This window comes from Chlorocebus sabaeus, chromosome 10 (genome assembly GCF_047675955.1).
Source record: "Chlorocebus sabaeus isolate Y175 chromosome 10, mChlSab1.0.hap1, whole genome shotgun sequence".
Lineage (NCBI taxonomy): Eukaryota > Metazoa > Chordata > Mammalia > Primates > Cercopithecidae > Chlorocebus > Chlorocebus sabaeus.
This window is the reverse complement of record NC_132913.1, coordinates 120,899,637-120,924,090: the sequence shown is the minus strand read 5'-3', so window position 1 is coordinate 120,924,090 and position 24,454 is coordinate 120,899,637. Positions and strand designations below refer to the sequence as shown.

Sequence of the window (24,454 nt, the reverse complement as noted above, 5' to 3'; positions counted from 1 at the left end):
GCAACCTCCGCCTCCTGGGTTCAAGTGATTCTCCTGCCTCAGCCTCCCAAGTAGCTGGGATTACAGGCATGTGACACCACACCTGGCTAATTTTGTATTTTTAGTCGAGACAGGGTTTCTCCACGTTATCAGGCTGATCTCGAACTCCCGACCTTCGGTGATCTGCCCGCCTTGGCCTCCCAAAGTGCTGGGATTACAGGCGTGAGCCACTGCACCCGGCACTGATCACCTCTCAAAGTTTCTACCTCTCAATACTGTTGCACTGGTGATTCAGTTTCCAACACATGAACTTTGGAGGACACAATCCAACCACGACAACATACGTATCTTAAATTTAATTTTCACTTGGCTTATAATAAAAACACCCTTTATTTTCGATCCCCATTATTTGGCCAATCCATTTCCATTTCCTGAAAATAAACCAAGGACCTGTCCTTTTCTTCATTCTGTTCTTACATGATACAACAAGTCTTCACTTCTCACTTTCTGTCTTCTTTTCAAGCTGGTTCCACTCCCGTAAACCAGCCCCATCCCTCATACGAGTGTGTACTCAACTCTTCTTCTACCACTTTCCATATCTGGGGCAGTTCTCCACTTGCCCTCCACCCACCCTCATCCAGGATGTGCCACTGGGACAGCAGACATTCACCCAATGTCTGCTCATGTGCCTTCCTCTCAAAAAAAAAAGGTCTGAAGAGAAACACGAAAAAAGAAAACAACTGCAGGGCTACTGTGGGAACATTTTCTCCCTATGTTACTTTTATTTTTATTTTTGAGATGGAGTCTTGCTCTGTCTCCCAGGCTGGAGTGCAGTGGTGTGATCTCGGCTCACTGCAACCTCCACCTCCTGGGTTCAAGCAATTCTCCTGCCTCAACCTCCTGAGTAGCTGGAATTACAGTCACCCACCATCACACCCAGGTAATTTTTGTATTTTTGGTAGAGACGGGGTTTCACCATGTTGGCTGGGCTGGTCTTGAACTCCTGACCTCAGGTGATCCGCCTGCCTCGGCCTCCCAAAGTGCTGGGATTACAGGCATGAGCCATCACACCCAGCCCATTTTTTCCCTATTTTAAATTTCCTTTAAAATCACTACTAAGATTCAAACACTTTAAGAACTAAGTTAATAAACGAATCCACACAGGAGGGCTTGCCAAGGAAGAGGTGAGTCAATATCCTCTCTGTTGTGTTAACAAAAAAAAGCAACAGAACCTGCTTCTTCCAGCTCATATTCATACACATAGTCACCCCAAAGGGCAGAGCACTGGGGACCCTAAGCTGCCAAGAGACTCCCTGGCCTTGAGCTCAACGTGTGGCCAAGTACACATTACTAGGGAGTATGTGCTAATTTAGCATCACATGAGTGATACAAAATACCCTCAAGAGGGGGTCCCAAAGTGGCTTTACCCTAAGATTTTGGAAAGTTTTGAAAAAGCACCCACTTGCAAATTTCTGGGGAAGGTTCCAAAAGGTGCTCGGGCATGGCCAAGTTTGAGAACCGCAGCCCCACAGAAGCATATGGCAGCTTCCTGAGCACCGTGTGAACAGGAAGGCTTCCCTGAGGAGGAAACGGACAGGGGCTGTGGGGAGAATTTGGGGAAACAGACCCCCAGAGACCAGGGCCAGCAGGTGACCCATACACACAGGGAGCTCCCTAAGAAGCACTGGGCTTTGCTGGGGCGAGGCCAGACCCTGAACTTCATTAGGTAAGAAACGACGGGCCCCTCGATGGCTTACAGCGTTTTTTTTTTTTTCTTTTTTTTTTGAGACAGAGTCTCGCTCTGTCACCCAGGTTGGAGTGCAATGATGCAATCTCAGCTCACCGCAACCTCCACCTCCTGGGTTGAAGTGATTCTTGTGCCTCAGCCAAATGGGATTACAGGTGCCCGCCACCACGCCTGTCTAATTTTTATATTTTTAGTAGAGATGGGGTTTCATCACGTTGGTCAGGCTGGTCTTGAACTCCTGTCCTCAGGTGATCCACCCACCTCAGCTTCCCAAAGCGCTGGGATTACAGGTGTGAGCCACCATGTCCAGCCTTGGTTTACAGCACTTTTAACAATGGGCAGAATATGACCTTCTGAACAGCTCTGTATTTCAGGCATATTCCAGTAAAACTTGTCTTTCCTCTCTAAGGTTCACCTAAGCTGGAGTTGACAGGACCCAGGGAGAAGTAATAATACAGCCAGACTAACTGAAGCCCAGTGAAATCTGGACTAATTCGTAGTGATTTTGTTCAATTTAAGTTATTATTCAGTAAACAGAGAAAGTATGAAACATTAAGTACACCAAACTAGAAGAAAATTTTCCACATACCAAATGACATAATAAATGAACTTGGTTTATTGCTTTCAATTCATTCACTGAATAATCAGTAAGTGCCTATAATCACAGTGTTAACAGGCACAAACACGTATATCATGCCTACATTCATTAACTCATTTACTCCTCACAACCAAACCACCCCACAAGGCAGGTTACCCCATTTCTCAGATGAGAAAATGGAGGCTTGGAGCTGTTCTGTGACTTGCCCACGGTCATCTGCTCGGAAGAGGCTGAGCTGAGATTCATGCTCTGGCTCATGCTCTGGCTTGCCTTTAAGCATGAAGTTACCTTGCAGGGTCCTGTACTTTCAGAGATTAGAAGAAGAGAAGGAGCCCAGTCCTGTTGCCTTGGGTCTTCTATCTGGTGGAGGATACACAGACCCTGGACATTTGAAGACAGAGTCCCTGTGTGCTCCACAAAACCAGCGCCTGAGATGGACTCAAACTATATCCTGCCCACATCCCACCCAAGGCAGGAGGCAGGGAAGGAGAGCCATGAGAGGAGACGGAGTTGGGTAGTGACACCCCCACAAATGGGAGAGGCCATGCCAGCAGGTGGCCAGGCAGATGCAGGGCAGGACAGCACAAGGCGTCTCAGGCAGGGCAGTGGGCACTGGGTGTGAAGGGCAAAGGGCCCTGTGGGAGTGGAAATGGCCACCATGCATCACCACCCTCTCCCAGCTCCAGGCTCCCTGCCCTCCAAGGGACCTGGCCAGGGCTCAGGCCTTGACTGCCTACCGCTGTCCTGTAGACAAAGACTGGCTATGGAGAGCACCCATGCCCACTTCGAGCGATGAGCCTGGCTACGTGGAGCACCCACGCCCACTTCGGATGATGAGCCCTCTTCCTACTTAGTCTAGAAAATCTTCACTAAATTGAATTTAGCGCTGACTCTGCCTCCTTCACAATGGACACAGACTCTGACACCAGCCACCATGAAGTCAGTCTCCAAGGGGACATTTCTAGAACTGGAAAGGCCAGCAATACCAAAACACTGCCAGTCAGGAGAAGAAGCTGCGCCTCTGGAGTCCTGCAGGGGTGCTGTGATCACGCCACTGTGTACAGCACTGCTTTCTAGGAAGCATGTATCATGGCCAATGACACAGTATTTTCCTTCAATACTGTTATTAATACTTAATTCCCAGTGTCACCCAAAACAAAGAAAAGAAAGTACCAGCAACAGCAGAAGCATAGGCCCTGCCCACCTGCAGTGCATGGCTCTCCTCAGGCCCCATCTCTCACCTCCATAAGCGCATCCGGGCTGTCCCCCCACCTCATGTTGGGGGAAAGGCCCCTCTGCAGCCCTTCTCATCCACCTAGCCACCTCTTCCCTGCAGATCTCGCCTCCAGCAGCAGACAGACTCTTCTAACAAAAACCCAACTTTACCACCCTGCTTTAAAATCTTAATGGCTTCCCACAGCTCTGACAAAAAAGCCCAAACCCACGCCAGCCTGGAAATCACCTCCCGCCTCTGAGGCTGCTCACCCAGCGCACCTCCCACGCCCACTCCCTCTGGCAAGAAGCGCCCCTTCCACCCCATAGCTACCCTCCTCAGCTCTGGCATGGTCTTGCCCCCTTCTCCCACCACAGGCAGGGATCCCCCATGCCCTGCCCCAAGAAGCAACCTACGTCAGTTCCTCCCCAGCCCTGCCGTGGCTGCTGCGACGCGCATGGACTGTGTCCCGCAGGAAGGAGGACCTGATCTTGCAGCCAAGCCCAGCATCTGGTCCCGGGAAGCGTCCTGCAAAGCCGAATCAATGAAGGGCAGGGCCCAAATCATTCTGGAACTGGAGGTGACCAAGCCACTCTTCAACCAAGAGTTATGTGCACCTATTGTATGCTGGGCCCTTGGTGTAAAGCCATGAACAAAACAGACAAAAATCCTTGCTCTCAAGTACCATATATTATAAATAAATAAGACCAAATGGAATGCAGGCAGGAATGACTCTCCAGGAGGGTCAGGGAGGGTGAGAACAAAGCCCATTGCTTTTATTCATTTTTGCTGCATTTTGAAATTTCAAACAACATTAAAGGAGGCAATAAAAATTAATCAATCCTTTATCAAAAGAGAACATGGGTTTAAAAATGACGAAAAACACTGACTTGGAGAAATAAGTAAACAAAAGCACAAAACTCAAATGGACCCTACAGTCTTGTAGTGTTCTACAGCTCTAGGCTGCTAAGGGAAGATTATAAAACTGGGCATGGTGGCTCACACGTGTAATCTCAGCACTCTGGGAGGCTGAGGAGGGCAGATCACTTGAGCTCAGGAGTGTGAGATCAGCCTGGCCAACATGGTGAAACCCGTCTCTACTAAATACAAAAATTAGCCAGGCGTGGTGGCGGGTACCTGTAATCCCAGCTACTGGGGAAGCTGAGGCATGAGAATCATTTGAACCCAGAAGGTGGAAGTTGCAGTGAGCTGAGATCGCATTATTGCACTCCAGCCTGGGCAACAGAGTGAGACTGTCTCAAAAAAAAAAAAAAAAAAAAAAAAAAAAAACAAGCATAGGACTTGACGACAACAACTAAAATCACTAAAACACACTCAAAGTGTAATAAATCAGGGAAGAAATCCTAAGTCAATGAAAACATTTGAAAACCCAAGAAAAAATGGAGATGATCAAAGGAAAATCTTTCCCTGGAGGGAATGACTTTGTTAAACAGAAAACTTTTTAAAAATATTTTACCTATTGGCTGGGTGCAGGGGCTCATGCCTGTAATCCCAGCACTTTGAGAGGCTGAGGCGGGTGGATCACGAGGTCGGGAGATCGAGACCACCCTGGCTAACACTGTGAAACCCCGTCTCCACTAAAAATACAAAACAAAAAATTAGCTGGACGTGGTGGTGGGCACCTGTAGTCCCAGTCACTCAGGAGGCTGAGGCAAGAGAATGGTATGAACCCGGGAGGCGGAGCTTGCAGTGAGCTGAGATTCGGCCACTGCACTCCAGCCTGGGTGACAGAGCGAGACTCCATCTCAAAAGAAAAAAAAAAGAAAAAAGAAAAAAATTTACCTATCAACCAAGAATAAGCCAGGATAAAAACAAAGTATGCCGGAATCGGGGGTGGGGGCTGGGAGGGGAGGTTGCAAGTAAATGTAGTTACAAACAATATTAAAAACTTTGATAACTAGAACTAGGGAAAAAAAAAAACAAAAAAACAAGAAATTAAATAAAATAAGGCTAAAGAATGTGACAGACATGGAAGATAAAGAAGCCTCCCCCACCACCCCACAGCCCCTCTTCTGGACTCCTGAGCTCACTTAACCAGCCTGCTGCTGTACTCAGCAGAAGCCCTGACACCTTCATCTGCTCCACCCTCTTCTGACCTGATCACCGGCCTGCCCACTACCCCCTTGACACCTCCACACTCTCCACTCCACTCTCTCCTAACAATCCTACAAACTTCCCTCCCCTTCCAGTTCACTCTCCATTCTACAGCCTGAGTAGAACTTTCCCACATCTGCAAATCTGAGAATTTCACCAAATAAAACTTCAACAGCAGCCCAAGTCCTGAGGAGTAAGTCCCAAGCCCTGCCCTGGTCCCTTCTGATGTCCTCTCGCTCTGGCCTCCACCAGCCACCCTGGCCCTTCCACCACTTTGCACACTCCACACAGTGTCCCCATCCCAAGGTCTTCGCACTGCTGGTCCCTCCACCTGCCCCATTCCCAAGGTGCCTATTTGCACAAGAAACAGATACACATAGAAACACACAGACACACACACAGAAACAGACACACGCACCCTCTCAGGCTCACTCTTCCCTCAGTGGATTTACCACTGTCATTCTTCATGTCTCAGCTGTGAGACCTCACTTCCTCTGAGAAGACTGCCCAGCCCCTCCCCAAGGCCAGGTGGGGTCTTCCACATATCAGGCATCATGTAGTGCTCTTCCATCGGAGCTTGTCTCAGCCTGTAACTAAGGCTCTATGTGTGTGCTTATCTGATCTTCCACGAGAATATAAGCTTGATGCAGAGTGGCTCCTCTCCATTTCTACCTAGCACTGAAACTTGAGCACTCAGCATGATGTGTGGCCAGGGTAGACCCCCAAAAAAATGCTTGCCAAAACAATGACTAAATAAACAAGCCAAGTTCCCAAAGAACAAGACAAAGCACATGAACCAGAATTTTTTTCTTTTTAAGTGTAAGAGAAAAGAAGGAAAAAATAGTTTTCCAAAGCTGGAAAACCCAAACTGGAGTCAAGGACAAATCAGGCTTGCTCTACCCCAGACCAACCAGTTAGCAAAACCTGCATTGCACAAGAGAGAAGGCAACTCTGAGACTTCGAGCAGAAATGCCTTCAAAGACAGCAAGAGCACCGAGCCTGCTCCCGACGACCCCGTGCAACACCAACACTGGGAAATACCATGTCCCTGGAGCTCGCTAATAAAACACTGGGTTTGATTCCTTTCTGGAAAACAGACCATTTTGCATTCTTTTTCTTCCATGTTCCTCAGTCCTTTTTCATTTTCATGGTTTGATATGAACCAAATAAAAGCTAGTGAAACAAAGCACTGAGTAGCATGTTCTCTCTGACTATGTTCTCTGTGACTAAACACTCAGGAATACACAAAACTTGACCAAAAAAAGGATGTCACCATATGGGCTGGCTACAAACAGGTCTAGCATAATAAAATTTGTGAACTTGGCCAGGCATGGTGGCTCATGACTGTAATCTCAACACTTTGGGAGGCCGAGGCCAGCGGATCGCTTGAGCCTGAGATCTCAAGGCTGCAGTAAATGGTGATCATGCCACTGTACTCCAGCCTGGGCAACAGAGTAAGACCTGTCCCTTAAATTTAAATTTAAAAAAAAAAAAAAAAAGGAAAAGGAAAAGAAAGGAAGATAGAGAAAGAGAGAAGAGGGGAAGGGAGGGGAGGGGAGAAGAGAAGAGAAGAGAGAAGAGGAGGAGAAAAAAGAAAAGAAAAAGAATTTGTGAACTGTAAATGTTTAAGAGACAACACAGAAGAGAAGTAGAAGGGAGGTATCAAGAGACCATTAAAATAAGAAAGCATGACTGGGTGCAGTGGCTCATGCCCGTAACTCCAGCACTTCAGGAGGCCAAGGTGGGCGGATTACTTGCGCCCTGAAGTTCAAGAATAGCCTAGGTAACATGGTGAAACTCAGTCTCTACAAAAAACACAAAAGTTATCTGGGCATGGTCACATGTGCCTGGAGTCCCAGCTATCCAGAAGGCTGAAGTGGGAAGATTACTTGAGCCTAGGAGGTCGAGGCTACAGTGAGCCACAACTGCACCACTGCACTCCAGCCTGGGTGACAGAGCAAGACCCTGTCTCAAAAATAAATAAATAAATAAAATAAACAAGAAAGTACAATACGTTCGGCCACAAAACACAGGCATCAGATATGCAAGAATCCTGACAGCAGAAAATGGCTGAAGCACAATATTTACAAGGCAAAGGGTTTCTGACTAAAATAAAACAGATTCTAACAACATACTGTTTACAAGAATTAAATCTAGGCCAGGCACATCAGCTCATGCCTGTAATACCAACACTTTAGGACACCAAGACAGATCACTTGGGGCCAGGAGTTAGAGACCAGCCAAGTCAACACAGCTAGACCCCATCTCTACAAAAAATAAAAAAGTAGCTGGGTGTGGTGACAATGCCTGTGGTCCCAGCTACTGGGGAGTATGAGGAGGAAGATCTCTTGAGACCAGGAGTTTGAGGCTGCAGTGAGCTAACACTGTACCACTGCACTCCAGCCTGAGCAACAGAGCAAGAGCCTATCTCTTAAAAAAAAAAGAGAGAGAGAGAGAGAGAGAATTAAATTTAAAATAATAAGGAAAACTAAAGATAAAAGTTAGGATGGAAAAGGGTGGGGGGGTTGGTTATGTATATTAAGTAAATTCTGAACAAAGAAAAGAAGACTTAGAAATACTAATATCAGAGAATGGTTAATGACACAAACTACTCATTGTGAAAAAGATCTTCTTTAATCCCAGCACTTTGGGAGGTCAAGGCAGGAGGATCACTTGAGGCCAGGAGTTCAAGACCAGCCTGAACAACATAGCGAGACCTTGCTTCTACAAAAAAATGTAAAAATTAGCCAGGCATGGTGTCAAGCACCTGTAGTCCCAGCTAACTGGGAGGCTGAGGCAGGAGGATCACTTGAGCCCAGGAGTTTAAGGCTGCAGTGAGTCATGATTGTGCCAGTTCACTCCAACCCAGTTGATAGAGCAAGACCTTGTCTGGGGGTGAGGGGGGAAAGCTACTACTTTATTAATCTTTATTAATAAATGATTACTCAATATTGAGGGTATTATCTTTTAAAACATGTATATGCTTAACAAAGCTTCAAAATGGAGAAGGTGAAAACTGTTAGGAATACATGAAAAAAGTGTTACATGTAATTGGCCTGAAATACATTAACTCCTCATTAACAGCCTATGGAAGCGCAAGTGGGAAAAAAAAAAAAAAAAAAAAAAAACACAAGATCATAAGAGGACCTGAACAACATATTTCATAAGTTACAACAGACAAAAACCAATACACAGCTGGGCATAGTGGCTCACACTGTAATCCCAGCACTTTGGGAGGCCGAAGTAGGCAGATCACCTGAGGTCAGGAGTTTGAGACCAGCCTAGCCAACATGGTGAAACCCCGTCTCTACTAAAAATACAAAAATTAGCTGGGCATGGTGACGTGTGCCTATAATCCCAGCTACCCAAGGTTGAGGCAGGAGAATCACTGGAACCTGGGAGGTGGAGGCTGTAGTGAGCCGAGACCGCACCACTGCACTCCAGCATGGGCAACAGAGCAAGGCTCGGTCTAAAAAAACAAAAAAACAAAAAAACCAATACACATAAATGCAGACATTGATTTAGAAAAAAGAAAAATAGGGCCCGACATGGTACCTTACACCTGTAATCCCAGCACTTTGGGAAGTTGAGGCAGGAGGATCACTTGAGGTCAGGACCAGCCTGAATAACATGGTAAAAACCTATCTCTAACTAAAAACACAAAAATTAGCCAGGTGTGGTAGGACACGCCTGTAATCCCAGTACTTCGGAAGGCTCAGGCAGGCAGATCACTCCAGGCCAGGAGTTCAAGATCAGCCTGGCCAATACGGTGAAACCCCATCTCTACTAAAATTACAAAAATTAGCTGGGCGTAATGGTGAATCCCAGCTACTAGGGAGGCTGAGGCATGAGGATCCCTTGAACCTGGGAGACAGAGGTGACAGTGAGCCGAGATCACATCACCGCACTTCAGCCTGGGTGACAAAGGGAGACGACATCTCTAAAAAGTTAATTAATTAATTAACTGATGTTCAGAACACTCCAACGAAATTCAACACCTACTCCTATTAAAGACTCTAAAAACCACGAATCAAAGAAAAATCTATTTGTGTGGTTAAAAATGTCTCTTCCCAGCTGGTAAAAATAAATTAATAGAGAAAACTACAAATACTCCAAGTAAAATAAGAGCAGTTACATCAACACAAAATAAGCAGAGGTTTAGACAGAGGAAGGAAAATCCCATTTGTATCAGCAACATCAACAATGAATCCATCAATAAACAAAACAAAACTTGAAAGCACGTGAAACTAACACTAACCCAAAATGTCAGATCCTAAACTTGAGGAAAATTACTCACCTTGACTGAATTATAAAAGAATAATTTTTAAAATTAGGGGGCATACTTTATGTCTAGATGGGATGGCCTAATAACATAAAGAAAAATAGCTTTAAAAGTTCTAGTGCTGTTATTAAGAGTCAAACCTTATACAGGTAGGCACTAAAGTCAGCCCGTAAAGCCTAAATTATAAAATCATACAAGAAAATGCTACTATAGCCATTAAAAAATATAATGAACATTTAGATCAGCTGACATGAGCAAATGTCTACTATAAATTGTCCTGGGGAAAAAAAAACACACAGGTGTAAACCAAAAGGTTCAGCATGATCTCACGGGTACACGCAGGTAAAGACACAAATATACAGAAATAAAGATAAACACTCCAGAGAGTACGCAGCTGGCCACTTCCAAGTGGTGCGATCACATGATTTCGTGCATTTAGAACTTTTGCACAAAGTCCAATATAACTTTTATAAATTTGGAAGGAAGAAAGTTTAAACGTAAAAAAGGAAAAAAAAAGAAATACACCAAAATATTAACACTCAATGTTTTCTGAGGTGGCTGAATTATGGCTGCTTTTTAATTGCTTTAACATACTTGTCTGCATTTTCCAAATTTTCTACACTAATCACAAAAAACAAAACTCTGTACAGAGCTAGTAAGACATGAACCAGCCGAGCGTGGTGGCTCACACCTGTAATCCCAACATTTTGGGAGGCCAAGGCAGGCAGATCACCTGAGGTTGGGAGTTCCAGACCACCCTGACCAACATGGAGAAACCCCGTCTCTACTAAAAATACAAAATTAGCCAGGTGTGGTAGCATATGCCTGTAATCCTAGCTACTAGGGAGGCTAAGGCAGGAGGATCACTTGAACCCGGGAGGCAGAGGTTGCTGGGAGCTGGAGATAGCGCCACTGCACTCCAGCCCAGGCAACAAGAGCGAAACCCCGTCTCAAAAACAAACAAACAGGCCGGGCGCGGTGGCTCAAGCCTGTAATCCCAGCACTTTGGGAGGCCGAGACGGGCGGATCACGAGGTCAGGAGATCGAGACCATCCTGGCTAACATGGTGAAACCCCGTCTCTACTAAAAATACAAAAAACTAGCCTGGCGAGGTGGCAGGCGCCTGTGGTCCCAGCTACTCGGGAGGCTGAGGCAGGAGAATGGCGTGAACCTGGGAGGCGGAGCTTGCAGTGAGCTGAGATCCGGCCACTGTACTCCAGTCTGGGCGACAGAGCGAGACTCCGTCTCAAAAAAAAAAAAAAAAAAAAAACAAAAAAGACATGAACCAAAACATATTTAAAAAATTTTCATTTCGTCCCTATTGTCCTTTTGTGCTTATGCGTGCCAAATTCTTGGTTATTGTCCAACCACAGTATTACTTTCAGCATTAAATTCAAATTTTACCAGCAATCATTCCAATCAGAAAGAAAAGAATGAAAGTGTTTGAACTGCTTGGACACATGTTCAGATCAAAAAGGAAAGCCAACTTCAGTAAAGAATCAAGAAAGGCGTGACTCAGGAATCTTACCGTAAAACTGTTGTTGACGTTTTTGGTACTGGATTCAGCCACGCTGGCATCTGACAGATCCACCTCATCAAATATGATTGACTGGAAAGAGACAAACACAGGGACTAAGGCACACAAAGACAAGGACATCCTTAAGCACTAGCCAGCGCTGCCCACCACACCCCCCTGATCCCTACCAAGCACCCACAGAAGCCCAAGTACCTTGAAACTGTAGGGTCCAATCAATAAGCCAATCCAAATTAACTCACCCACCTGCTTCTAACCAAAAGCTCGGGTTCACAGGTATAGTGCCATGATTTAAAAAAAAAAAAAAAAAAAAAAATCTACGAACTTTGCCATTGCATTAGTGAAAGAAAAAAGAGAGAGAACCAAAGCAAACAACCCAATGCTGGTATTTCTGTATTTACTACTACTGTCAACACCAGCGTTCACTTTTACATGTGAAGTATGTTCTCACACAGTGTTTTAGCTGGGGGAAGGCCCCAGGGTCTGGACTGAGGATTCTGTGTCTTCCCAGCTTGTTCCTCCAGCGAGCACATGGAGGGGAAAGGTCCTGGCTAAAATAAATTCTTCTGGGGAAGAGAGACAAGTCCAAATGGAAGGGGTCTGGCGGTGAATGGAAACAAGGGAGCAGATCAGAAGGAGACTGGTCCTGGAGAGAGAGAGACGCTCCAGGGTAGGCTGGGAATCAGGCCTGGGGACCTCCCCTATCTCCCTTTCCATTCCCTACACAGTCATGGTCCCCCAGCACAGTCCCTGCCTGCTGTTTCCCATATACCATCCCCTCTATTCTATGACGGCTCTATGAGGAACCCTGGAGAAAATCAAACTAATTACTCAGAAAAGAGATTCAGTCTTTTAAGTAAACTTCCCCCTCCCCTCGCCCCCAGAACTAACTGCAAAAGGTGTTTTCTCGTGTTTTTTTTTTTAAGTGAGGGAAGTGGTCAGAACCCTTTCTAAAAAAGCTGCTTTGTTCCATTTCAAATTTTAATGCAGTAACTTTCTAGGGATATGTCTCAAAATGTAAATGATTCAGATCCCAGATTTCTTAAATACCAAAATATTAGTACTGACAACAATACTGATATAAAAATACAGGTATTCGGAATCCCAGCCAACACACTGGTGTCTGAACGTCTAACACCACATCCGCTTAAACATGGCAGTAATCTGTGACTTTCACTGGCTGCTTGTCCTCCAGCAGCACCCACCTGGTGCTTCTAGTTTTAAATCTACCTACAATAGGGCAACAGAAAGAAGGTTAATTGCTAGAAAGCCTAAAAATAAAGAATTTCCCACTTCTGTTCACACATCAAAAAGCTCAGCTCCTTCTACTTTGGCCGGGCACAGTGGCTCATGCCTATAATCCCAGCACCTTGGGAGGCCAAGGCAGGAGGATCACTTGAGGTCAGGACTTCAAGACCAGCCTGGGCAATGTGGTGAAACCCCATCTCTAGGCCAGGCATGGGTGGTTCACGCCTGTAATCCCAGCACTTTGGGAGGCCAAGGCAGGCAGATCATTTGAGGTCAGGAGTTTGAGACCAGCTTGACCTACATAGTGAAACCCCATCTCTACTAAAATACAAAATATAAGCTAGGCGTGGTTGCAGGTGCCTGTAATCCCAGCTACTCGAGAGGCTGAGTCACGAGAATTGCTTGAACCCAGGAGGCGGAGGGTGCAGTGAGCCGAGATCTCGCCACTGCACTCCAGCCTGGATAACAGAGCAAGACTCCCTCTCAAAAAAAACAAAAAATAAAAAAAAGCTCAATATACTTAAAGAATAAAGAATTATTTAATAATAAGAAGATAAAATTCATAACCCTGTGATTCCCCCCAACCTTTCTGAAAGAAAGATATCCAACTTTAATGTGGCTGTTTCTGTGACCCTTTTTTCCTTTTCCCCATTACTGATGACATTAAAGAAAAGGAGTAACAGATCTGAATAACAGATCTGAAAATTGAAGCTTTTCCCACACAAGGACTCAGCACCCCCAATTCCTCCCCCGGGACAGCTCCTGTGATGTCCTCACACGTGCTTTCCTGCATGGGGCCTCACCTTTGCCGTTTTGGCATAGTAAAGCGTTCGCCCTCGAAGCTTAAAGTATCTCCTTTTTGATCGCTGGAATGAATTGTTCTGTTTGGTCAGCATCCCCTCTTTGATGATGGTCTGAAAGTACAGAAACATATTCATAAACTGAAGTTTTCAAGGTGCCCTTTCACTCTTCCGGCTGAAACGCACCCTGTTGTGGCTGAAACATATTCATGTCTCCAACAGAAAATATTTCTCACACTCTCAACAGACCTTGACCTATGCACAGGCCCAGCACACTGCCGGGGGGATGGGGGGTTGCACCAATCCTTTCCTCTATGGGGCAATGTGTGCCTGTGTGGGTGGGGGTGTCAGAGGCCCAGGGTGTGCCCTGGATGCACTGGCAACATGAAGAAAGGACACTGAGGCTCACAGGGCCACAGTACGCAGCAGCTGGGAAGACACTGGGACATGGGGCCAGTGCATTCTCCAACTTCAGCATTTGGTATTTTTCAGCTATTCTTGGCCCTGTCTCTGTGTTCTCTGGCCCCCTGCCATTTCTCAGGATGCTGCTGCCAAAGCTGTCTACGTCAGTGGCTCTGGGGCTCAGAAGCTCCAGGCCTGCACCCTCAGCCCAACCCACCACTCACAGGCTGGGTGTGTGCATCTGCACACACCATGAGAGGGAAGTGCCTCGGCCACAGACACTAAAACTCCTCTCAACCCGAAAATCTGATGAGTTCACCCCATAATACAAGATGTTCTCTTATAAGAATCCAGAAATGGACACTACAGTCCACTCACCTTGGCTCAATTAAAGCCAAGAATGAAGGGGGCACTACTTCTCCCGGAGCTGCTCCCCCACCTTACACGGCCCATGCCACCAAAACATCAAATGCGTAAGGAACTACTTGGTCATGAGACTTTCTGATGTACTTGGAGCCATTAACACAGTCAGAAAGAATAAACGACATGCATGAAGACAAGAACCTGGCTCTCAGCATTTGCACACTATGTTACATCCCACCTCACAGAAATGCCCAGTCCACAAGGGCCTCAGCATGGAAACGGAGGAAGGCTTCCTAAAAATTCTGTTCAAAGACAAGCACACTGGTTCAGAGAAGCTTTTGCTTAATTACCTAATCCCATATAGCTCTGCACTTTACGTCAATGTTTTAAACAGTGCGTGCACAAAGTTCTTAAGTATCCACAAACGCCGAAAACTCCCTAACATAAAACCCGCAAGAGCAAGACACAGGAGGCTCCTGTCCCCCACTTGTGCCAGAATGCAAGCACGGAACACTGCACTGCCCGATCCGTCTACCGGCCGTTCACAACAGGAGAGAGCGGAACAGGGAAGGCTGCAGAAAGCCCCCACCCCGACACCCCATCAACATGTGGATGGACACCAGGACCACGCCCGGACAGCATAGCACAGGCCAATGCACAGTGCCTAGGGGTCTCCTCCTTATCCTGCAACAAGCCATCCTCACTGTGCCCTTCCTGGGTTGGGGGAAACTGGCTGCACTCACGACCACTTCCAAGAGCTTCTTGCTCACCAGCACATGCCAATCGCAGCGAACTCTGCTTTCGGCACTGGCCCGGTGGCACGACAGCAGCCCTTTCCAACTCTAGAGGATCGGCGCAGGGGAGAGCTGCTGAAGAATCTACTGACTCATTCTTGGCTTATACATTCACCTCACACTTCTGAAAAAGGCACCCACCCTTTCCCCAGTAATTAAAGAGTGCCAGGAAGGAAAAAGAGAGGAGCCCAACATTATCCAATGATCAAGCATCCTGATGAGGCTTGTTTGCCAGAAGTGACCTTCCCATCCCCACCTGCTCCCCTAGAGACAGCAGGGATCCCCAGCATACAGCTAGCATCTGAGGTCCCGTCCAAAACAGAACAAGGATGATCCAACGCAGACAGAGAGTCCCACCTCCTGATTCTGGGAGCGAGGATACAAACCAGTCTTCACTGTGAAGGACTGGGAAATGGTATTTGTTTCCAAATCTCCTTTTCAGATCCAAGTACACATGGATGACACTCATTTCAAATACATCCGCACAGAGCAATGCCATCCACAGAAGCCTAAAACATACATCACGAGACCCTTTCTCTGTTGACCTCAAAGGCCTCACTGTGAGGACATCTCTCCTGGCCCCCCATTCCTCTTCCTTACCTCTGTGCGGAAAGCAATCACTTCCATCTCTTCCCTAAATGGGCAAAAAAAAAAAAAAAAAAAGACAAAACCAACAAGCCAAAACCCAGAAAAGTTATAATAAGTTATCTTTAAAGGACAGATGCTAGAGTATTTTTTCTTGCATCTCCTGCTACACATCTCATACATAAAAGAAAAGCAAAATTAAAACATAACTCACTGCACCACCACTCTTACACACACACACGCACACGCACATGCACAATCTTTCTGAGGGCGGATGAGAGTCTGCGATCTTGGGCTGCCCAAGGAGAGCTGTTGCTTTATTTATAGAACAAGAGTGCTCAGAAAAAGACTGGTGGGTTTCAGCGGAAAAGGCTGGGGAAGAGATAAAGACCATGATTTCTTTGAAGCCTTCTCAGAAACTGCATTTCTTCTCCTGATTCGCTGCTTGTGAGTACTATAGATATGCTGCAGAATATTTTTAAACATTTAGTCAAAAGCAATGAACCAAAAGTGGTCAAGAAAATAACACCCCAAAATAATGTGCTGTATTTTGCACGTGGCAGCTGTGAAAGGCACCCACAGGAAATGCTGCTCGGCTGACAAGGCCTCTCCTTGCCCCCTAGAGCAGAGTCAGGAGTGAAAGGGCCAGGCCCTTGCACAGTTCACTCAGGCCATGCCGGGCCACCAGGCTCTTACAGTCACTTTGTTGGGTTCTATGCACAAACAAAAGGGCCAACTGTCGTTCGAGCCATCTAGGATACCCTTATTCCAATCAGAGACAAATTTGTAACACACACCGCACCGAGAAAACTCTCAAGCTCCAGTCAGAGAGAGAGCAGCAGGTGGAAAGTGAACAAGCGCCCACCAGCAAACACAGGTGAGACACCAATCCCAGTGCTGGGCTCTCCAGAGGAAGCTGGCGAGAGCACTGGACCTGAGCTGGAGTGTGGTCCACGGCCACCCACTGACCTGAACAGACATATGCCCAGCCACAGGTCCAAGACTACCACGTGCAGCTGTTTGCAGGGAAGCCCAAGTCTCCAGTGGTCCTTGCTGAAGAGTAAGACACCTCTGAGAATGCCCTTGAAAAGGGCTGCAAACCAGGGACAGAGAAAGTCCAGAACAGACTCTGTCTGAAAGGGATCAGCAGGCCCAGTCACAGGGTGAGGTTGACCCCTCTCTGATACATGGCCACGTCACCAGATGCTGGTCACTGCACTGGGCTCTGAGGGCTGCATGGGCAGAAGCTCAGACCAGAGGAGGGCAGATGTATACACACCAGAGTGCTCTGGGACGTGGGGCACAGGGCAGTGAGCAATGTCCCATAAGAGAGGCTGCCTGAACAACAGGTACCTGAGCTGGCCAGGGAGGAGGGGCTGGGCAAGCAGAGGCCCGCAGCTGCTCCTTGGGGCTAGAGACAGAGCCCGGTGGTGGCTCAGAAATACACTCACTCTGGAAAGCTGGCTGTGGCCACAGTGTGGGAAAGAACAGGGGGTGAAACGTGGAGGCTGGCAGAACACTTCAGAAACTCGCATAATGGGGGAGTTGGTGACAAGAGTCTGGGGTGGCAGGGAAGACATGGACACAGGCACGGGAATGTTCAGAAAGATGTGACAATTGACCGAGGTGAAGGGGAGGAGACAGGACCAAAATCCTGGACACCTCTGAAGAGTGTGGCTCAGTGGGGGGACGTCGGTTTCATTCTGGACGTGCTGAGTCTGTGGGCCTCGAGGACATCAGGGGAGCTCAGTGTGAGGCGACAGCCAGCACTGCAGGTCTGTGATGTAGGAGAAGGTTTAACGCAGGAGATGCCTTGCAAAGGGCCCCAAAGGAGAAAGCATGGAGTGCATGGAGGCCCAGGGAAATGGGAACCCAGGGACACCAACATCGAGAAAGGAAAGCCAGAAAGGAGAACGAGAAGAAAGTGGGCAGAAGTGCAGGAGAGGAGACAGCACGTCGAGAAGATCGCATCACTGATGTCCAATGCAGCAGCGAGGTCATAAATGAGAACTGAGGCTAGGATAAAGGAAGCAGCCACCAGGGGGTCACCGAGGACATGCCAGAGCGGACATGGTGGCTTGATGGGGTCAAAGCCAGATCAAATCACCCTGGGTGTGACCGGGACAAGAGAAACCAAAGATGACAGGTTTTTTTCAACTTACAACTTTCTTTTTATGAACATGGAATCCATACTGTACATACTGTTATTTGACCTTGCTACTTTTTCTGTCATGTATATTATTACCATATAGTTGCATCAGCAAATGCATTTTTGTTGGCTACCGAGTATCTCACTGCACCTACACACCCTCCTCTCCATCATTCACCTGCTTCCCACTGCCAGAAGATTTAGAATGCTTCCTGTTCCCTCAATGCTATCATCAGAATTTCAGCGGACATTCCCCTAAGTAAATATCTGCTTATGTCCTCAACTACCCTTAGAGCAAATTAAGAGAAGTGGAATTTGGGGACCAAATATAGCCCAGAAACAGACCCTTGCAGATTTGGAAGCTTGATGTATAAAACAGGTGGCACTGCAAACCAGGGTTTGGAGGAGGGGGATTTCAGCAAAGGGGCTGAGATGTCAGGTTACCCAAGGACACCACATGCGTGAGCTCCTGGTAGACTCTGGGTGTGCTAGAGCAAAAGGCAGAAGAACTTTAAAACTTCCAGCAGACGAAAGAGAATTTCCAGTGACTTTGGAATTGGGAAGAGTTTCTTAAATATAATAGAAAAAAATATTAGATATAAGCTATGACTGCTAAACTCAACTATATTACAATTGAGAATTTCTGCTCACCAAAGACAACTCAAAAAGAGATAAAAGAAAGGCCAAGGTGGGAAAAATATGTACACTACTGCTGACAGTCGGTCAGTAACCAGAATATAGCAGAAACTCCCACAGAACGGGCTGGGCGCGGTGGCTCATGACTGCAATTCCAGCACTTTGGGAGGCCAAGGCAGGTGGATCACCTGAGGTCAGGAGTTCGAGACCAGCCTGGCCAGTATAGTGAAACCCCGTCTCTACTAAAAATACAAAAATCAGCTGGGCATGGAGGTGGATACCTGTAATCCCAGCTACTTGGGAGGCTGAGACAGGAGAATCGCTTGAACCCAGCAGACGGAGGTTGCAGTGGGCTAAGATCAAGCCATTGCACTCTTGCCTGGGTGACAAGAGTGAAATTCCCTCTCAAAAAAAAAAGAAAAAAGAAACTCCCACGGAAAAAGAAAAACCACCAAAAAGAAAACCAATAGAAAGTGTGAACTGGCATTTACCAGAAGAGTAAGTCAAATGGAGACTAAACCCCAAAGGATGCTTAACCCTGGGGGATGCCACAGAAAAGCACCTTGGCAATCAGCCGTGCAGGTGGGTCCACGTGTGCACAGTCCATGACTGTACTTCTCAACTTACATGTATACTCTATGTATCATTCTACATGTAAAACGGTAAAGGGAAAAATACAGTTAATCAATATGAGGACAGAAGTAAAATCTCAGACTATTAGCGTTAATGTCTCGAGCATGTAAGGAGTGAGGATTTCCACATTTACACAGTAAAAGACAAACAAATGAAAAACAGCTGCCACATAGGGGTGAAGAAAACGGAGGGGGCCAACCAAGAGACACATGTCCAGAGGCTGAGGGCAGCAAGCCACAGCCTGCCCAAAGTGACCTGGACAGAGGGGCTGCAGGCAGACAGCTGGAAAACTGGGGAGGGGAACAAAAAAAAAACAATAGGAGAAAGGAATGAAAATTAGCCAAATGTTCACTTCAGCCATCTATCTGTCCTTTGAACCTTCCCAGTCCTTCAACAACAACAAAAAAGCAGGTAAAACAGAAACCTGACTATGGTTAATTAAGCAACAGCACATCACCCAAATTCACAAAGTCCCCAAAAGTGGAAATACTAGCATAAAACATTAACATACAAATGTTTCAGTGGAAAGTAGCTGGTAAAACTTACTTCTATCAATTTGCATATCACTTTGTTTGTTTGTTTTCTGAGACGGAGTCTTGTTCTGTTGCCCAGTCTGGAGTGCAGTAGCACAGTCTCGGCTCACTGCAACCTCCACCCCCCAGGTTCAAGTGATTCTCCTGCCTCAGCCTACTGAGTAGCTGGGTCTACAGGTGCGCACTACACGCCCGGCTAATTTTTTGCATTTTTAGTAGAGATGGGGTTTCACTATGTTGGCCAGGCTGGTCTCGAACTCCTGACCTCAGGTAATCCACCCACCTCAGCCTCCCAAAGTGCTGGGATTACAGGCGTGAGCCACCGCACCTGGCCCAATTTGCATATAACTTTAAATTTTCATGCGTTATTTTTATATTTAGTTGTCTTCTTAACAGAACAAACATTTCTGGTCTATGAGACAGAAACTAACATTCCAGTTAACAAATAAGAAAACTGGTAAACAGAGAGACTAAGTAACTTGCCCGGTTGAACAACTAATGACAGGTCACAAAAGAAATCCCAGGCCTCTCCAACTCTACCTCAAAGCTTCGTCTGTGGTTTGCAATTTATAAGCACCATGATTCACAAATAGGAAGCAATCAGAAAATAATTTGTTCACAAAACATAAGGCATGCAAAACATATTCAAAGACCTCCAGATTATCTCCAACACTTCACACATACCACATCCACTACCCGAGTAGGAGCCATTTTCATCTTTTAATCCTCACATCAATTTTGAAAGTGGTGGTAATATTCCCACTTTACAAGGAAACTGAGGGCCAGAGGATTAAGTAATTCACCCAAGGCCATTTGGCTAATGAATGTCACACCTAGAATTCAAACCCAGAGCCCAGACAATACTTGTTGGCAAAATAAAACTTCAGCATAAAAGTCTGATTTAAATCAATTAAGCAAAGGTAAATTCCTGTATCTACTCAAAACACTACCCACAGATTCATCCTCATTCAGGAACTACCTGCAACTTACCCACCACCTATCTACCTATAACGTGATCTTACTGCATCCTGGCAGAAGTTGAGGGAATGCCCAAGGCGGCAATGGAATGTGTGCCACATCGGCATCTTCATGACACCAACGGCCAGCAGGAGAGAGCACACCAGGCAACCAGGGCGCTGCAGAATCCCGCTCAGCTCTGCAGAGCCAGACCCCGAGTCTGGTGCTAACTCTGACAGAAAGGAACCCAACATAGGTTTTCTGAAGACTCCAAAACACCAACCCATGGAAAAAGGACATCATCCTTCCCTTACCCATCAAGAGAATCCAATTTCCCCACTGCCACTACCCTTGTTTTCAATGCACTGCCACCAAGATTAAAACTGACCATGTCCCAAAGCTCCTATGCCAAAGCTTCTACTGACAGGAGGAGTGACACCTCATTCCTGCCCCCACTAATGTGAGCAAGGACCAAACCAAAAAAGCCAAAAAGTGGCAACAATGTGTACACCCAAACACCCAAGAGAGAGCTGCTCCAGATGTGCCCTTCATTTGGAGTTCACACTCACGTTTCCTAAACCCAGGACACTTCTCTTACTGTGGTACGGCCGACACTGTGAACACCTCCATACACATACACAGACATCCTCACTGCTCACAGGACCTTGCTTCCGAGTTGGGGGTGGTGGGCGGGGGGGGGCCTTTCATCACAGGGCTAATCCCCATTACCCCAGTACCCGTCAAGGAGACCTAAGCAGTTCTGTTGGGGGTGGGGAGGTAGGTGAGTGCTCGGCTGGTATATGGGAACACGTGTAGCCGCAGTGCCACCTTTGCTTTGAATGAACACACAACATCTAGTGCCGTAGCAAGCATGTTGAGGCTCCAGGTAGCCAGTGTGGGTCCTGATGACATCAACCTGCAGCCAAATGCATTCCTGGCTGATGACGAGGGGTTGGCTGAGTTCACTCCCGCTCTGTCAGCATCACTGCTACTCAAACCTAGTCTAGCATGCTGGCATCCCCATGGGCCAGGCCTCCACACTGAAATGTACCTCATCTCACTGTTCACTGACCCCACATTTCCTCTTTAGTTAATACTAATAGCATCATCAAATCTAAAAGAAGTAGCAGGCGTTCAACTCTTTTCCTTCTTCACTCCCCATTTCTAACTGGCTACCTAGGATCATTGATTGTATTTGTTAAAATAATGGAAGATTCCACGGTGAAACTCCATCTCTACTAAAAAATACAAAAAAACTAGCCAGGTGAGGTGGCGGGCGCCTACTCGGGAGGCTGAGGCAGGAGAATGGCGTAAACGCGGGAGGCGGAGCTTGCAGTGAGCAGAGAGCCGGCCACTGCACTCCAGCCTGGGCGACAGAGACTCTGTCTCAAAATAAATAAATAAATAAATAAAATAATGGAAGATTCTGCCTCTCCTCTTCAGCCCCGCCTACCTCACGCTTAAGTTGTTCTGCCTCTTGTCTCAGGCTCAATGTATCTCAAAGTGTGGCCCAGACCACCACATCAGAATCCCTGGAATGTTTGTTAAAAATGCAGGCTCTGGCTGGCCTAAAGGCAGTGAGCTATCTCAAATGAGGGTTCACAACCAGTTACAGACTGAACTCCTTGCTCTATTCTCTACCCCATTCTCACTACTTCACTGAACTAGTTTAAAAAAAAATACAGGTTATTAAAATAATAATATAGAAATAAAATAAAATAAAAAAAGAAAGAAAAAGCAAATTACTGCCCCACGCCCAACCTCCTGAGCCTTGGAAATATGAATTTTTGCCAAGAGCCCAGGTGGCTCCTAAGCACACCAAGTTTGTTCTCTGTCCATCCTTCCTCCAACCTGCTGCCACAATTCTCTCTCTCAACGGGAAGATCTCACCCCAACTGCCAATTACAATTACCTGACAAGCTTTGAGAAACAGTGACCACCGGCCCCACCCAACCAGTGACGAGCATCAGTGTTGGAGGGGCAGGGACTCACCGTGTTAGAAGCTCCCAGGCGACTGGAAAAAGAATACGGTCTCAGAGCCAGGACCCACTCCCAAACCTCTCCTCACTTTCCATGGCATCTAGGAAGGCTTCGCGGGCCCACAGGGCTCCTCCCAATCTGAGAGGCTCCTCTCTCACCCCTCCCAGAACCACCTGACTCAAACACAACTGACTCCTTTATTTCCCCACTCTTTTGAATATACTCTTTCCTCTGCCTGGATATCCTCAGCTCCTCTTCTACTGGCGGGGAAAATGACTAAGCTTTGAGACCTAAGTCAAATGCCACCACCTTCAAGAAGTCTTCCCAGACTCCCCCCAGGCAGAACTAGCTGTCATCACTTTGCAAGTACATGAACATCCATTATGAGGCTATCTCCCTCCCCAGACCAACAGTCCCTCGGGTTTAGTGGGTTTATTTACCTTAATTAATTAATTATCTTAATTAAGCCACCACACCAGGCTAGGAAGTTTTACAAAATACCACAAAGGGCTAGTATCCCTAATCTTTAAAGAACTTAAAAAAATTGAGGCCAGTGCCTCAGGAAGTTTTGTTTTTGTTTTGAAACAGGTTCTCACACTGCCAACCAGGCTGGACTACAGTGGCTCAATCACAGCTCACTGCAGCCTTGACCTCTTGGGCTCAAGTGATCCTCCCATCTCAGCCTCCCAAGTAGCTAGGACTACAGGTGCACTTGTTTTGTTTTGTTCTGCTTTGTAGAGACAGGGTCTCGCTATGTTGCTCAGGCAATCATCAGGCCTTGGCCTCCCTTATTGCAGGCATAAGCCACCACACCAGGCCAGGAAGTTTTACAAAATACCACAAAGGGCTAATATCCCTAATCTTTAAAGAACTTAAAAAAATTGAGAACAGACTAACAACCTGGTAGAAAAAGGGACAAAAAATACGAACAAACATTTGACAGAAAAAAAACTGCAAAAGGCCCTGAAACGAAGGAAAAGATGCTCAACCTAGCTCAGAAGAGAAAAACAAAACTAAGTGAAAATACTATTTGCACCATCAAACTGACAAGAAACAAACAAGGCTGGGCACAGTAGCTCACGCCTGTAACCCCAGAACTTTGGGAGGCTGAGGCGGGAGGATAGCTTGAGCCCAGGAGTTTGAGACCAGCCTAGGCAACACAGTGAGACCCCATCTCTACAATTTTTTTTTTTTTTTTTGAGATGGAGTCTCGCTCTGTTGCCCAGGCTGGAGTGCAGTGGTGCGATCTCGGCTCACTGCAACCTCCGCCTCCCTGGTTCAAGCAATTCTCCTGCCTCAGCCTCCTGAGTAGCTGGGACTACAAGCACAAGCCACCACGCCCAGCTAATTTTTGTATTTTAGTAGAGATGGGGTTTCACCATGTTGCCCAGGCTGGTCTCCTAAGCTCAGGCAATCCGCCCACCTAGGCCTCCCAAAGTGCTAGGATTACAGGTGTGAGCCACCACACCCAGCCTCAAATTAAAAAAAAAAAAAACAACTATCTGGGCATGGTGGTGCACACCTGTGGTCCAAGCTACTTGCAAAGCTGAGGTGAGAGGATCACTTGAGACCAGGAGTTCAAGGCTAGCCTGAGCAACACAGATAACCCATCTCTACAAAAAATATTATTTAAAAATTAGTGCACCTACAGTTCCAGCTACTTGAGAGGCTGAGGTGGGAGGATCACCTGAGCCCAAGATGTAGAGGTTGCTGCGGTGAGCTGTGATCACACCACTGCACTCCAGCTTGGGCGACAGAGCAAGACCCTATCTCAAAACAAATTAAACAAACAAACAAAGAGGCAACACATTCTGCTTCTATGGCAATGGGGAGATGGGCAGTCGACACGACTGCAAAATGGGATGGCCCTGAAGACAAACCCTTGGCAAAATCCAGAGCGGTTATT

General features: G+C 46.7%; 1 protein-coding gene across 2 annotated transcripts in view; it reads right to left on the bottom strand.

Moving 5' to 3' along the window:
* The window catches only part of DGKD (diacylglycerol kinase delta), a 124,299-nt gene that overhangs the window by 76,571 nt on the left and 23,274 nt on the right, over positions 1-24,454 (bottom strand). For both annotated transcript variants that reach the window (XM_038001356.2, XM_007966693.3), the window contains exons 2-3: positions 13,520-13,630; positions 11,463-11,543 (exon numbers count right to left, since the gene is read on the bottom strand). In XM_038001356.2, coding sequence (XP_037857284.2) covers positions 11,463-11,543; positions 13,520-13,630 — 192 coding nt within the window. The remainder of the gene's footprint in view (positions 1-11,462; positions 11,544-13,519; positions 13,631-24,454) is intronic.